This window comes from Dreissena polymorpha, chromosome 9 (genome assembly GCF_020536995.1).
Source record: "Dreissena polymorpha isolate Duluth1 chromosome 9, UMN_Dpol_1.0, whole genome shotgun sequence".
In the NCBI taxonomy this organism is placed as follows: Eukaryota; Metazoa; Mollusca; class Bivalvia; order Myida; family Dreissenidae; genus Dreissena; species Dreissena polymorpha.
In genome coordinates, this window is record NC_068363.1 from 17,578,742 (window position 1) to 17,595,819 (window position 17,078).

Sequence of the window (17,078 nt, forward strand, 5' to 3'; positions counted from 1 at the left end):
AAATCAAACTGAACGGTTTACAATTTATCTAAAAGCAATGAAAGAGCATGGCTTTGGCAGTGCGAGTTGTTTGATGAATGGAAACTAAAGATGTTAACAAAATTTAAGAGTGAACAAATGGGAAGCTAAACTGTGTTGGTGTTATTTTTGGTGAATTCACATGTTAAGTGGCAATCTGCACAACTAATTCAACACTAGTATCAAATACCACTGAACAGTACAATGCAGTTACCGAAACTTGCAGAAGAATAACTATATTATTCATTTTCTTTAAATATATTATTCTCTTAAAAATTGCAATACCATGGTAGTGTTATGCGCAACATGCCCTTCAATAATATAAATTTCAGCTGTTGTTCATAGTGACATGATTTTCAATGATAGGGTTCTCAAAATTCTTAGTTAGCTATTACTGTAGCAAAGCATCAAAAACCTTCAAAATGACTTAACAATACAAGGCCATTATTTTCACACTTTGAGTTACACAAAGTCTTACGGCAGCACTATTTACCCAAATACACCCAAATACGCTCAAAATACCCTAATACTAAATAATTTTGACTCACTATGACATGTTTGACCATATTTTTATTAAGATAGGGTTAGGGTTAAGATATTAAACTACCACATTTTTCTTAAAATTGCTTCACTTGATTAAACAAGAGATGTGTTTGTCAGAAACACAATGCCCCCTATTGCGCTGCTTTGAAGCCATATATTTGACCTTGACCTTGAAGGATGACCTTGACCTTTCACCACTCAAAATGTGCAGCTCCATGAGATACACATGTATGCCAAATATTAAGTTGCTATCTTCAATATTGCAAAAGTTATGAAGGTTAAAGTTTAGGTTAATGTTTTGAATTTTTTTATTGACCTTTGACCTTGAAGGATGACGTTGACCTCGACCTATCACCACTCAAAATGTGCAGCTCCATGAGATACACATGCATGCAGAATATCAAGTTGCTATGTTCAATATTGCAAAAGTTATGAAGAAGGTTAAAGTTTTGGGACACATATATTAGACCTTGACCTTGACAGCTCCATGAGATACACATGCATGCCAAATATCAAGTTGCTGCGTTCAATATCAGGGGTGTGATTGTGGCAATGTCAGAGGGGAGGAAAATTCTGTCGACTGATTTTGACTACGCGAACGTCAGGCAAAACGAAATGACAAACCTTAAAACAGACATTAAAATAAACAATTTCTTGAACTTCATAACAATATTTCTTTACAAAAACCTATTAAACTTCACATTTAACATACTGAGGATGCAAAGTATACAGTATTTATTGTGATCAATAGCAGCAGTATTTCAATGTATTGAATTACAGTAAATGGACTAAATATAAACAAACACACTTGAGTGTTCTTCTTTTGTTAATGATGTATTAAACTGAGTTAAATTAATATATTTAATTTGTTTACCTTTCAATATCATGCATTTCACATCTTCAGTTAAATGCTATTTCAGTTAACTGAACAGCGTGACAAACATAATAAAGCAGAATATGCATATGAATCTGATTATACACAGATCCACTTACATATAAATCAAATCATGTTTGTCTACCAGGTATTTCCATGTTCGAACAATACTCTTCTAAATTGTTTCACTTCGCAAGTAGACTGAAATCCAACTTGCAAACACTGGTTTCCGTGACAAAAATTCACGGTGCACATTTCTAAACTAAATATGTGTTGCTTGTATCCAAAACGTAGTCTTAGGCGAACACATTTCATTATTCCTATCAAACTATATGATGTCAGTCGTTAATTCAATTGCTATTTGTCATTTCAATAATCTTAATTTTCGCTTAACAACGGCGCCATTTGCAAACGAATTCAGCTTAGAAATACCACACACTTTCAAGAAACCGATTTTAATAGGAAGATTGGGAAACGACAGCCAATTATATCGCTCGTTTTAAAAATGCTTAGGCAGATTAATCTACCAGTGTAAAATGCGGAGAGATTTCGCGGGCCGCAGATATTTCGGGCCGCTTATGAAATACGTCTGCGGAATCGGTGGTACCCCCACATTTTTTAAAACGATTTTACGCGAATCTCAGAAGTGACCTCCGGGACATCCGCGTAAAAATCACAACCCTGAATATTGCAAAAGTTATGAAGGTTTAAGTTTTGGTTAAAGTTTTGATTTTTTTTATTGACTTTTGACCTTGAAGGATGACGTTGACCTTTCACCACTCAAAATGTGCAGCTCCATGAGATTCACATGCATGCCAAATATCAAGTTGCTACGTTCAATATTGCAAAAGTTATGAAGAAGGTTAAAGCTTTGGTTAAAGTTTTGGGACACATATATTTGACCTTTGACCTTGAAGGATGACCTTGACCTTTCACCACTCAAAATGTGCAGCTCCATGAGATACACATGCATGCCAAATATAAAGTTGCTATCTCCAATATTGCAAAAGTTATGACGGAGGTTAAATTTTTGGTTAAAGTTTTGGGACACACACACACAATGACAGACAGGCCCACAACACAGCATAAAAAGTCCAATAATATGGATAAACATGCTGTAATGTGTCAAAATTATGAGTATTTGGGTATTTTAAGCGTATTTAGGTGAATTTGGGTAAATCGTGGCACCCAAATCTTGTGATAGCATGGAAAAATGGTATCACGTTTTAAGTAATCTTGAAAAAGCACATTAAACGTACACAATTATTTTCTAATTATTAGCAAGAGATGTGTTTGTCAGAACCACAATGCCCCCTATTGTGCCACTTTGAAGCCATAAATTTGACCTTTGACCTTGAAGGATGACCTTGACCTTTCATCACTCAAAATTTGCAGCTCCATGAGATACACATGCATGCCAAATATCAAGTTGCTATCTTCAATATTGCAAAAGTTATGAAGAAGATTAAAGTTTTGGTTAAAGTTTTTTAATTTGTTTTCTTCACCTTTGACCTTGAAGGATGACCTTGACCTTTCACCACTCCAAATGTGCAGCTCCATGAGATACACATGCATGCCAAATATCAAGTTGCTATCTTGAATATTGCAAAAGTTATGACTAAGGTTAAAGTTTTGGTTAAAGTTTTTGGACACACACGTACAATGACAGACAGGCCAAAAACAATATACCCCCGATCTTTCTATCCGGGGGCATAAAAATACACAATTTCAATTGTATTATGATATATGAATGTTTTTATGCTATAAAATGGTAAATTTTGATTGCTACCACTGAAAGAGGCGCCTTAAAGGCATTAAAACTCTCGCGCTCCACACTTGTGCATTTATTTATATTTCTTGCATATGCACATTTAAATTACCAAACAAGGCACAATATCCCAATAGCGTAATTCCCATTCTCTTCTACAAGAAACACTCTGATACAAGGCTGTGAAGCCCTACCATTATCACCTCCATGCTGTCTATTCTGGTCTGTGGACCGTCTCATCTCGCGCACAACGTTCTCGTTTTCCTGCAGGGCCTTACGCAGATAGAACATGCCCAAGTTGTGCTTGCGTAGGTGGAAGTAGACGCAGCCCATGTTGTTATAGTGCATCACAGTCAGGCATTCACCTGAAAATCATATGTAACATACCCATATGTCAAGTTCAATCAAAATTACTGTCAGACATTCACTAGGCCTACATAAATTGTATGTAACATATCAACGTGTCAGGTGTCATTTGGAATAACTGTCATGTTGTCACCTTGCCAACATATGTAACATATCCATGTGTCAGGTGTCAATGGGAATAACTGTTTGACATTCACCTGGCCAACATATGTAACATATCCATGTGTCATGTGTAAATCGGAATAACCGTCAGGGCTTCACCTGGCAAACATATGTAACATATCCATGTATCAGGTGTAAATCGGAATAACCGTCAGGGCTTCACTTGGCCAACATATGTTACATATCCATGTGTCAGGTGTCAATCTGAATCAGACATCACCTTGTATGTAATATAACAGATAATTTGTGATATGTTTCAAAAATAATGTACAACAAAATTAAAAGCTGGAAATGAACGTCTACTTTAATTGTTCAGTGTCTGAAATATCTATCTTTATAGACTGCAGTCCAATGGCTACCAAAACTGTGTATCAGGCTACCAGAAATTCTAAGAAGAAGCCCAATGGGCTACTAAGTTTATCAGTAGCTCAACCTCCTTGCATAAGGCACTTGCTGTGATATCATATTTCTCAAACACATGGCTGAAGGACTCAAGAGCTACTAGTGTATTATAGGTTTGAATCCCATCAGTTATCTTATCTTAACATCAGCTCTAAAAGCTGAACTGAGATCAAAGTTAACAGTTGTCAAATACATGTGTATTACCTAATGACACAGTTTTTTATTTTCTGTTACCAAAGTGTTAAACTTGGTTAAGATATGATCAATTTATTTTATGCTTTCTGGTGGTTTATAGAGAAATATCAGTGACATAAAATGGGTATTCCACAGTTGTAAACAGTGAAAAATAACAGTGAAAAATATCAATATTTTTCACTGTTTTACTGTGAAATGACGTCATTTTTTGGACAAAATGACGTCATTAATCCAGCGAAATTATACAGTTAAACTTATTTACAATGTGAATAAACGGTTAAAAAAGCATAAAATAAAAAGAAAATTTGTTGGATTCGATGGAATATCGATTTTATTTCACTCGTGATCACAGAAAATATATATTTTCACTCGTGGCTTTGCCACTCGTAAAAAATTGTTTTCTATGATCACTCGTGAAATAAAATCGATATTCCACCGAATCCAACAAATATACTCTCTATATATTCAATCAGACTTAATGTCATAGTAACAAGTCACACATGCAATATGTAGAGTGCTTATCAAATTTTTTACAACAGTTGTCAAAGATTTGACATGGTGGTGGTGTGACATACATATTTTATTTCATGTGATCTCGTTTCTGTTTCATGTGATCCTGTTTCAGTTCCATGTGATCCCGTTTCTGTTTCATGTGATCCCGTTTCTGTTTCATGTGATCCCATTTCTGTTTCATGTGATCCCGTTTTTGTTTCATGTGATCCCGTTTCTGTTTCATGTGATCCTGTTTCTGTTTCATGTGATCCCGTTTCTGTTTCATGTGATCCTGTTTCTGTTTCATGTGATCCCGTTTCTGTTTCATGTGATCCCGTTTCTGTTTCATGTGATCCCGTTTCTGTTTCATGTGATCCCGTTTCTGTTTCATGTGATCCCGTTTCTCTGTCATGTGATCCCGTTTCTGTGTCATGTGATCCCGTTTCTGTTTCATGTGATCCCGTTTCTGTTTCATGTGATCCCGTTTCTGTTTCATGTGATCCAGTTTCAAACTTGGCCAAGATCTTTTTAAAATGAACATTCTGACCAAGTTTTATCAGAAGTTAATAATAAATCTTGGTTCTCAAGTGGTAAAAAGGTTTTTCACCGATTAGAGCCATTGACCTTGAATTTCACACAATTTGACCCAGATTGACACTTAACCCTTTCCCACTTAGGAACGTATTTTGACGTGCTTGTAGTCCATTAGAAGGTTAAATTTACTTAAAGACCTTTCTTACTAGATTCAAGTTTTAAAGGCTTCATTTTCAACCCTTAGATACTGATGAGCAGCAAACAGCATAAAACCTGAACAGACTGCGAGTTACTCGCAGGTTGTTCTGGTTTTATGCTGTTTGCACATATCTATTTTTACTTTGCTTTTGAGTGGGAAAGGGTTAACCTAGATAATGCAAAGATAAGCATTCTGAAAACGTTTTATCTAAATTGAGCAATAAATATGGCTTCTAGCTTAGCAAAAAAGTTTGTCAAACATATGACCAAGTGACCCAGTTTTCTATTTCAATATTCAAACACAGTCTAAGTATTGTCAGGATATAAATTCTTACAAAGTTTCTTTAAGATATGGTCACAAATGTGGCCTATTAAGTGGATCAAGCTAAAATTTGAAGATGCACATTCCAAGAGGCAAGACATATACTTATCACATTAGCTCACCTTGAGCCCTTCATGCTCAAGTGAGCTTTAAGTGACAACTTCAATTTTAAGACAACACTTTAGAAACAGTGTTGAGCATTCAATAAGGTATTTATTATCTTTAAATTTTCATTTGAAATCCCTAGTTCAAATAATACTTATTTTGAAAGAACTGACGATTTGGTTGATGAGGTTTAGAGACTTTGTAATAATATATATGCAAACCTTTGTCTGTGTACATCTGAGGGCCAGATCCCAACATCTTCTGAGCTTTTCTGTAGTTGCCACGGAGATACTCAAAGTTTGCCTTCAGAAACACCACTGATGTGTTCTACAAGATTTGAACAATGGCTTTTCACTGGTACAACCCTCAGTTACACAAGGGCTGTTTGTAAAACATGCATGTCCCCCATATGGGCTGTCAGTTGTAGTGGCAGCCATTGTGTGAATACGTTTTTTGTCACTGTGACCTTGACCTTTGACCTAGTGACCTGAAAATCAATAGGGGTCATCTGCCAGTCATTATCAATGCACCTATGAAGTTTCATGATCCTAGGCCTAATTATTCTTGAGTTATCATCAGGAAACCATTTTACTGTTTCGAGTCACTGTGACCTTGACCTTTGACCTAGTGACCTGAAAATTAATAGGGGTCTTCTGCCAGTCATGATCAATGTACCTATGAAGTTTCATGATCTTAGGTGTAAACATTCTTGAGATATCATCCGGAAACCATTTTACTATTTCGAGTCAGTGACCTTGACCTTTGACCTAGTGACCTGAAAATCAATAGGGGTCATCTGCCAGTCATTATCAATGTACCTATGAAGTTTCATGATCATAGGCATAGACCTTCTTGAGTTATCATCAGGAAACCATTTTACTATTTCGGGTCACCGTGACCTTGACCTTTGACCTAGTGACCTGAAAATCAAAAGGGGTCATCTGCCAGCCATTATCAATCTACCTACGAAGTTTCATGATCCTAGGCATAAGCGTTCTTGAGTCATCATCTGGAAACCATTTTACTATTTCCGGTCACTGTGACCTTGACCTTTGACCAAGTGACCTGAAAATCAATAGGGGTCATCTGCCAGTCATTATCAATCTACCTATCAAGTTTCATGATCCTAGGCCTAAGTGTTCTTGAGTTATCATCCGGAAACCATTATACTATTATGGGTCACTGTGACCTTGACATTTGACCTAGTGACCTGAAAATCAATAAGGGTCATCTGCGAGTCATGATCAATCTACCTATCAAGTTTCATGATCCTAGGCCTAAGCGTTCTTGAGTTATCATCCGGAAACCATTTTACTATTTCGGGTCACCGTTACCTTTGACCTAGTGACCTCAAAATCAATAGAGGTCATCTGCGAATCATGATCAATGTTCCTATTAAGTTTCAAGATCCTAGGCCCAAGCGTTCTTGAGTTATCATCCGGAAACCACCTGGTGGACGGACCGACAGACCGACATGTGCTAAGCAATTTACACCCTCTTCTTCGAAGGGGGGCATAAAAATCAATCCATGCTAGACAAATGTATGCTCCAAACAAAGGGCAAAATAGAAATTTCCAAAATTTGATGTTTGCCCTGGAATGGTGACCTTGATCTTTGACCTAGGGACTTGGTCCTTTTGAATGTCACGCAGTCTCATCATACTTCACACTTTTGGCAAGTAACTTGAAAAATATCATCCATGCACAAATCTGTGCAGAGACGAATATTTCTTGCTTTTTTTAATGCGTATAATAATTCAAAACTGCAATTGCTAATTGCTATTTTAAATATTTGTCTTTCATATTGATCGGGAAATTTTTTCGATAAATACCAGAACATTATGTTGCTTTAATAAAAGTTTCCATAATAAAATATCAAATTTATATAAAAAATCCAACTGTTCAAACATTAACTACAGACATGACGGAAATGAAGCTTCAAATCTTCAAAATTCCCAATGAAAAATACAAACAAAAAGAATTCTGCACATATTAATTCCAAAGTTCATTTCCATTCAAGGAAACATTATGGCAAATTAAAATGCAAATCATCTCCAATTTTCCAACAGATGCAGTTCCCAAGGGGGCTACTACTCACAGACGATTGCACATTCATAACAGCCTTGATTTCCCTCTTGCATGCCTTCATGGATTTCATCATGATCAGACATCGCATCTTGAACTGCAAGCACAATTTACCGGTATTGAGGATTTCACAGTCATAATATACCTATGAATTTATAACACATGAACAAGGAAAACTTTAAAAAATAAAAGTCTTAGAATCTGAGTATGGCACTACAGATATCACATGTACTACACATATTACTAAATATTTGATGCTTTAAATAAAGACAAGGGACAAAATTGTCACAAAACCAGGTTTTCATTGTGAAAAAAAAATCTGATAAAGGGAGAAAACTCAAACTGAACTTTTGAAATGACCAAAAAAAATTAACCCCCTTTGTAAGTTTTTTTTTTTTTTTTAATCTATTTTTAGTCGTGGCGACCTTGACATTGGAGATATTGACGTGATTCTTTCGTGGGACACACCGTCCCATGATGGTGAACAAATGTGCCAAATGATTTTAAAATCTCACAATGAATGACATAGTTATGGCCAGGACAAGCTCATTTATGGCCATTTTTGACCTTTGAACTCAAAGTGTGACCTTGACCTTGGAGATATCGACGTAATTATTTCGCGCGACACACCGTCCAATGATGGTGAACAAATGTGCCAAATGATTTTAAAATCTGACGATGAACGACATAGTTATGGCTCGGACAAGCTCATTTATGGCCATTTTTGACCTTTGAACTCAAAGTGTGACCTTGACCTTGGAGATATCGACGTAATTATTTCGCGCGACACACCGTCCAATGATGGTGAACAAATGTGCCAAATGATTTTAAAATCTGACAATGAACGACATAGTTATGGCCCGGACAAGCTTATTCCGCCAGCCCGCCAGCCAGCCCGCCCGCATTCGCCAATCTAATAACCAGTTTTTTCCTTCGGAAAACCTGGTTAACAAGTATGAATTATATTTCATTGTATGAATGGGGCTGGTTGTCATGAGAAATCTAATAGGTCTGAAAAGTTTGAATCTTGTCGCCACAGACACTATCAAGTTGTAATATTAAAGATTCACAGTCTAGCTGTACAGTTCCATCTTTCTTGTCTCCCATCCCTATTTTATAAATAAGTGAATACCAACTATACTGAGTATAGGTACCCTGTTCAGTGATCCCTACTTCGGCTTTTTTATCCATCAAGTATAAACCCTTCACAGGAAGTATGGTGACACAAATCTAATAGGGTACAGATCCTGATCATGGTGGTCCCCACCCCCTCTTCATTTATCCCTCTAGTATATCCCCACAACATCAAGCATGGAAACTCAACTCAACTCAATTTATTAAGTAAATAAAGGTCGTTGTAATTTCTATAAGAAGGCTTCAAATCCTTCAGATCTCTCTTTCCCCTCTACAGATATCTCTACCATCTCAAAACAAAATACTGATTTACACCCTTTTCTCCACCTTTAGCATGCCCCATCTAACCACAGGTATACCTACTGAGTACTACTTTGAGGTTCATATTGAAGGATCATATCCTGATCCAGAAAATCTTTTTTGCTCTGGCTTCTTGTTGCTCTCACACACTCAAAGGATGTCCCCTAATGTGGCCATGCGGTACTTAGGAACAAAGCCCTTCCAAACCAAGATTTTCCCATCAAACTGTGCATGGGTCTTCAGTGCTTCTTGTAAAGTATTCCTACGAGAACACTATGAATAAATCACAGCCCTACACCCCATCCCCTTCCTTCCCTTACCACACTGAGCATAGGTCTCCAGTTCTCCCAGGAGGACTCAGATCCCGGGGATCCCTCTTTGCTGTCCTCCCTGCTGCCTTCACGCTCGGTGGGGATCTTTCCATTCAGAACGTTTTTCTCTATGTAGGTTAGCAGACCCATGGCTTTCTCTGGCTGTAAAGAGAATAATTGAAGTGTAACAGTTATGCTGCAGGTACAAACAAATGTTGCAAGCTTAATTGTAGATACACATGGATTTTGTTATTCTATAACATTCTTAAGCAGTTAACATTCTACATATCATAAGATTTTTGCTTTTCAATTCATAACGTTTTGCCTAAAAATGAAATGTACACCCAAAAATCGCATTCCCCCCACCAGTTTCATCGTATAAAAATGATCCCCAAATTTGCTTTTCACATGCTATTTTCCCCATATTTGAAAGTTGTGCATGCCTGAGGCATCTTAAAGATCCCACTACATGACCCCTTATTTTAATTATCGCTTAGTATGAAAATATTCAGGAAACAAGAGGGCCATGATGGCCCTGTATCGCTCCAAAAAAGCGGACGAAAAAGGCTGAAACAAATATTCTCTGCATGTGCAAATACTTAAATATAGGCCCTATTTAAGCACATGTACACTTTTGTGACCCCCTGGGCTGGGCCAAATTTAACCCCAGGGGCATAAATTGAGCAAACTTTGTAGAGGACTACTACATCTCAATACATACACAATGTGGTAGCCCTAGGTCCAAGAGTTAAGGACAAGAATATTTCAAAAGCTTTCACAAAATAAGCAAGATATAAGCGTATATAATGTTAAATTTTGTGACCTGCGGGTCAGAGTCAAATTTGACCAAAAGGGCATAATTTGAACAAAATTGATAGAGGACTATAAGATGTTACTGCATACCAAATTTGGTAGCCATAGTCCAAATGGTTTTCGACAAGAAGATTTTTTAAAGATTTCACAAAATAGGCGCTTTATAAGCGTTTATTCAATTTTGTGACCCCCGGGGCAGGGTCAAAGTTGACCCCAGAGGCATTATTTGAACAAATTTGGTAGAGGTTTTTTAGATGTCACTACATACCAAATTTGGTAGCCCTAGGCCCAATGGTTATGGAAAAAAAGATTTGTTAAGTTTTCACAAAATAGGCCCCATATAAGTGTATGTTCAGTTTTGTGACCCCCCAGGCAGGGTCAAATTTGACCCAAGGGGCATAAATTGAACAAACTTGGTAGAGAACTATTAGATGTCACTACATTCCAAATTTGGTAGCCCTATGCCTTATGGTTAAGGACAAAAATATTTTTAAAGTTTTCACAAAATAGGCACTATATAAGCATATAATCGATTTTGTGGCCCCCAGGGCAGGGTCAAATATGACCCCTGGGGCATAATTTGAACAAACTTAGTAGAGGACTATACAATATCACTACATACCAAATTTGGTAGCCCTAGGCCTAATGGTTATGGACAAGAATTTTTTTAAATTTTTCACAAAATAGGCATTATATAAGCATATGTTCAATTTTGTGACCCCCAGGGCAGGGTCAAATTTGACCCCAGTGATAAAATTTGAACAAATTTGGTAGAGGTCTATTAGATGTCACTACATAACAAATTTGATAGCCCTAGGCCCAATGGTTATGGACAAGAGACTTTTAAAGTTTTCACAAAATAGGCCTTATATAAGCATATGTTCAATTTTGTGACCCGCGGGGGCAGGGTCAAATTTGACCCAAGGGGCATAATTTGAACAAACTTGGTAGAGAACTATAAGATGTCACTACATAACAAATTTGGTAGCCCTAGGCCCAATAGTTATGGACAGAGAGATTTTTAAAGTTTTCACAAAATAAGCCCTTTATAAGCATATATTCAAGTTTGTGACCCAGGGCAGTTTCAAATTTGACCCCAGGGGCATGATTTGAACAAACTAAGAAGAGAACTATTACATGTCACTACATACCAAATTTGGTAGCCCTATGCCATACGGTTATGGACAAAAAGATTTTTAAAGTTTTCCCACAATAGACCTTATATAAGCATATGTTCAATTTTGTGACCCTCAGGGCAGGGTCAAACTTGACCCCAGGGGCATAATTTGAACAAACTTGGTAGAGAAATATAAGATGTCAATACATACCAAATTGTGTAGACCTAGGCCCAATGGTTATGGACAAGAAATTGTTAAAGTTTTCACAAAATAGACCCTATAAGCATATATTCAATTTTGTGACCCCCAAAATAAGCAAGATATAAGCGTATATAATTTTAAATTTTGTTACCTGCGGGTCAGAGTCAAATTTGACCCCAGGGGCATAATTTGAACAAATTTGGTAGAGGACTATTAGATGTCTCTACATACCAAATTTGATAGCCCTAGGCCTAATGGCTATGGACGAGAAGATTTTGGAAGTTTTCACTAAATAGGCCTTATATAAGCAAATTTTCAATTTTGTGACCCCCGAGGCAGGGTCAAATTTGAACCCAGGGGCATAATTTGAACAAATTTGAAAGAGGTTTACCCCAGGTACATTCATGAGAAATTTTATTAGAATTGGACCAGTAGTTTAGGAGAAGAAGATGCTTAAAGGAAAAGTTGACGCACAACGGATGGACGCACGCACGACAGACACAAGACCATGACATAAGCCCCGCTGGCCTTTGGCCAGTGGAGCTAAAAACAACAGTAAACTGCTTTTGGACCACCTTGTGATACTTACCTGGTATGTGGAAAGATACAGCTCTACTTGTAAAAGCAGGACTTTCTTGCAAAGACCTTCATCTGTAATGACAGTAATCAAAGTCATTGTTAAATTGAAATGTTAACTCACATGCTATTGGACATTTCATAATACTTCAGAGCTAACAAATAGCTGAAAGCTACCAAACATATTAGTACATGCATTTGCTATGAATCACATATGATATACATATACATTTTCCCCCAAACAAAATTGCAACATTTTCCAAAAACATATTTAAAAAGTTTAAAATAATAGTGATGATCTTTTTAATACTTGTATTTAACTTAATTCAAGCATTAAGACTAAAGTTAAAGTATATGAGGGGCTCAATACTTCCAAGAGGGGTAGGTAAGGTAGAATAAAGGACCCACCTCCAGTAGAGCTAAGTGGATCGATGAATGGGAAGAGTTTATCAAGGATGGCTAGTGCAGCCTTGTTCTGTCGCAGATGGTAAAGAATGACAGCCTGATTGTAGAACAGAACACTGTGGTCCACATCCTCCAGGCCCTCCCAGCTTTCAATGTTCACATGAGCCTGCAGGTAAGCCACCCATAAAAGCCAAATATCCTATCAGCACATGTGCAGAGAAAGCTAATAAGCACTTTAGGGTTAGAATGTTCAGAAGTGATACTCCTAGACTAACTTGGGAAGTTAACATGCCTATTCAACACTTAACATAACTTTGTATCAATCATCTATGACATCTAAACGCAAACCTAGGCTTACTATGACAGCCAAAAGCAAACCTAGGCTTACTATGACAGCCAAAAGCAGTGTTGGTCTTACTATGCAGTCTGCCAAATTAGTCACAGGCTTCATATCAGAGAACTTGGTTTCATAATTTCTCATTTGGCTTAAACTTCTTTTTCATTTACTTAACAAAAAAGACATGAACTTATAAGGTAAATTTTGTTAATGACATAATTAACCCACAGGAAGGTCTGCAAATAGTATTACATGATTTCTTGCAATAACAATAGGCAATAAGAATTAAGTGGGTATTAAGATAGGATCCAGCTTTCAATTTACATATGCTCATGAATGTAAGGATGTCCTTATACAACATAATAGTTTTAAGAACTGCTCGCCTAAATGAAAATCAATAGAACACATAGATTCATCTATCTTATGAATGTTAATTAGAGTACAATTTGTATCAGATAGTAAGCTTTCATGTGTTAGTGTTGTTGCACTGTAGTGTACATTTTGAGCAATCTAAAATAGGCATTTCAATATTTAACATTCATGAAATGATTATGTTTATTTAAAAAAAAAACAACAATAATAGCAATTTTAATTCTTTTGAAGTATTCACAAACACATCATTCTTTGTCCATTCAAACTCAAGATATTTCCAATATTTTTCTCTATCCAAATTTTCATTTTCAACATCAAACGTTGTATACCTTTGACCAAAAAAGCCAGTGCAGATCTTAGTTGAAATTATTTGGTTTCACACTAAATTTGAACCTTGAAAGTCAAGTATGTTAAAACAATACTGAAATATACATATGGTTATATAATGGGAATATCAGCATTTAGATTACACAAATATTGAAATCTAGTAGTTGGTGGCAAAACCTGAACTCTATTAATTCAATTTAACACTATTAAACATAAATTCATTAACCCACAAATATTAAAATAGGTTACAATCAGATACGGAACTTCATAACTTACATATATTACATATCCATCTATTTTATGTAATTTCTTTTAAATTGAAATTTAATAATGTTTTGATAAATATTGTAAATTTTAGTAATCAATTAGTATAAGTTTCATTTACATAATTTATTTTGTTCTAATTCAATAATGTTTTGATTAATCTTGTAATTAGCAATCACTTAGTATTGGTTTCATTTCTTACAGATTATTTAGAAATATGATTTATTTTAAGGACCTTTTTTACAAAGAGCAAAAATTTTGAACCAAGTTTAATTGAACATAAATAACAACAGAGACGCTTATCATTCGACCTCAATATTTCCAATGGCGGACATATGGAATTGCAATTGATTGACTTGTGCAAAATATGCTTATTTTACAATGTTCTCCTAATATATTCACTCAAATTTAAGTATAGCAGATCATGAATGATTCGACAGAACTTTGAGTCGCAAGTCTAGCTTTAGTGGACTATTGACGCAAAGATTATAGTATGTGGCAGTGGGGATCTGTGTTCTTACCATCTGACACACGCTAGCCAGACTCTGCCTGAACTCATCTGTGCTCTGAGAGCCAGACAGGCAAAAGTCCGCCACAGCCTTATTGTGTACTACCCGGGGGTCTGAGCCTCTCTGGGCCATCAGTTTGTTCATCACGTTACAGCAGGATGTGAACTGCTTACGGTCAAATTCTTGCATGGCTAAGGCAGCAAGTTCTTTCTGCTGCTCTGTCACTGGTGGATTTTCACCCATTTTTATCCTTAAAACAAGTACTTATTTGATGAGCAAATTGAATGTGCAAATAATTAACTCCAACTTTAGACCATGTTAATGTATAAGTTACATACAGGGTAACAAAAATAATATTCGATTTAAATATGGAGCATTATTGTGTTTATCAGATTTCCATTGCATAGCTCTTCACCTAAATTCTATTGAATAATGTCCGAAATATTTAATCCGAAAACTAATCCGTTTAAGAATCGTTCAAATTCTTTTTTCAGGGCGCGGTTCTTTCAAAATATAATCAACCCTAAAGATAAAAAGATAACAAATGTTTTGGAAATATTCGTTTCGGTAATAATAATAAAGTATCATAAGCTATTTCAATCAAATTACCCTTTTACTAAAATTCAGCAAAGACTTCAGATTCACCGTAGGTTACTTACTACCAAACTTAAACAATTATCGGACTGCAGTCCAAAATATATTTTGGACACGCTGATTACTATGGAAAACGTTACAGTCTGTAAACAAAAGATTAGATAATTAGTGTAACAACTTTATATTCTATGTCAATATTCATGTAAAAGAGCATTTAAATCTAGCATAGATAGCCCAGCGCAGAGCCCCAATGTGAACGCTCGCTTCAGTGAATGATCCAAATAATGACATCTACATATACATCTACATCGGTACGTTGACCAGTCAAACTTGACAATTACTCAACGGATAGTCGCGCTTAATACAAAAGTATATGGGTGGATAGAAAGATAGATTAAATAAAAAATACAAATTAAGTACAATATACTAGTATATATTTAGAGTATATAAGGTTAGAAGAGATAATACAGATAAAGTACACAACACTACATATTTAAATTAGGAATAATAAAAATAGATACATAGTAAAAGAAAGGAAAAAGAGAGATAATCCCAGCTGGTCATACAACCAGTTGGGAGTGAAACCCATTGTTAAAAATGCGGCGTCGCTAGCTCCCCCTTGAAGGATACCAAGGGGGGGGGGTCTCAGCTACTGTAGCTGGTAGTCTGTTCCACAATGGGATGGTTCTAGGGAAGAAACTGAACTTAAAGACATCTGATGATGTTGAGTAGTGTTTGTATGCCAAGCTATGCATGTTCCGACGTGTTCTCGCTGGTGCTTCTGATAGGTAGACATCACTTGGTATGTTGACAAGTTCATGTATGATCTTGTACAGAATCACTAGCTGGAGTTTTGTTCGCCTGTCCTCAACAGACTCTCATTGAAGTAGATGCAGCCTATCGGTAACGCTCTGGTATTGCGGTAACGGTTGGTGATAAAACGTGCTGGTCTTCTTTGGACCATTTCAATTTTCTTTTCTTGTTCTTTTGTGTGAGGATTCCAGATTGATGCGCAGTATTACAAGTGGGTTAGGACTAGTGTCTTATAGGCATTGACTTTTGTGGCTTGAAAGCTGTGCCGAGGATTCTACGTAGGAAACCCAACATGCTGTTAGCTTTCTTGGTGGTTCGGTCAATATGAGTGTTCAAAGACAGCGTAGAGTGAATGTCCACACCGATGTATTTTGTTGATTTGTCAACGATTAGGGTTGCTTCTTTCAATAGGTATGTGTGTTCTTTCGGCGCTTCCGGGTGACTCTAAGTAAACTTCATTTCTGTGGATGGAACTCCATACCCCATGTTTGTTCCCATTCTGATAGGGTTTGTAGGTCGTTCTGCAGGATGTCACAGTCCTCTTTGGCTCTGATTTGGCGATAGACATTTGCAGTCATCAGCGAACAGCCTTGTAGATGACTTCAGTCCGTCTGGTAGGTCGTTGATGAAGATCAGAAATAGCAGCGGCCCTAGGACAGTACCCTGGGGCACGCCGCTGACGACCGGAACCTGATCGGAGGTGGCACCCTCCACAATGACCTGCTGCAAAAGGTTGGACAGTAATGATGAAATACATCTGTGCTTCCTCGGATACCGTAGTGGCCCAGTTTTTTTAGAAGGCGCTGGTGTGGGACCGGTCGAACGCTTTGCTGAAGTCGAGCACGAGCATGTCGGTCTGGATGCCTTGGTCAAGTGAGTACGCGAGGTCGTGACTTAGCGAAAGTAGCTGGGTCTCACAGCTTCGACGTGCTCTAAAGCCA

General features: G+C 36.8%; 1 protein-coding gene across 2 annotated transcripts in view; it reads right to left on the reverse strand.

Annotated features, from left to right (window-relative positions):
* The window catches only part of LOC127844119 (CCR4-NOT transcription complex subunit 10-like), a 30,017-nt gene extending 14,630 nt beyond the window's left edge, over window positions 1-15,387 (reverse strand). Inside the window, exons 1-8 of one of the 2 annotated variants that reach the window (XM_052374130.1) lie at window positions 15,340-15,387; window positions 14,743-14,980; window positions 12,925-13,087; window positions 12,530-12,591; window positions 9,818-9,970; window positions 8,077-8,160; window positions 6,201-6,306; window positions 3,407-3,568 (exon numbers count right to left, since the gene is read on the reverse strand). In XM_052374130.1, the coding sequence (XP_052230090.1) occupies window positions 3,407-3,568; window positions 6,201-6,306; window positions 8,077-8,160; window positions 9,818-9,970; window positions 12,530-12,591; window positions 12,925-13,087; window positions 14,743-14,973 (961 nt within the window). In that variant the 5' untranslated portion in view covers window positions 14,974-14,980; window positions 15,340-15,387. Of the gene's footprint in view, window positions 1-3,397; window positions 3,569-6,200; window positions 6,307-8,076; window positions 8,161-9,817; window positions 9,971-12,529; window positions 12,592-12,924; window positions 13,088-14,742; window positions 14,981-15,339 lie in introns of both variants that reach the window. The other variant, XM_052374129.1, reaches the window with a different exon arrangement.
* Window positions 15,388-17,078: the final 1,691 nt, after the last annotated feature.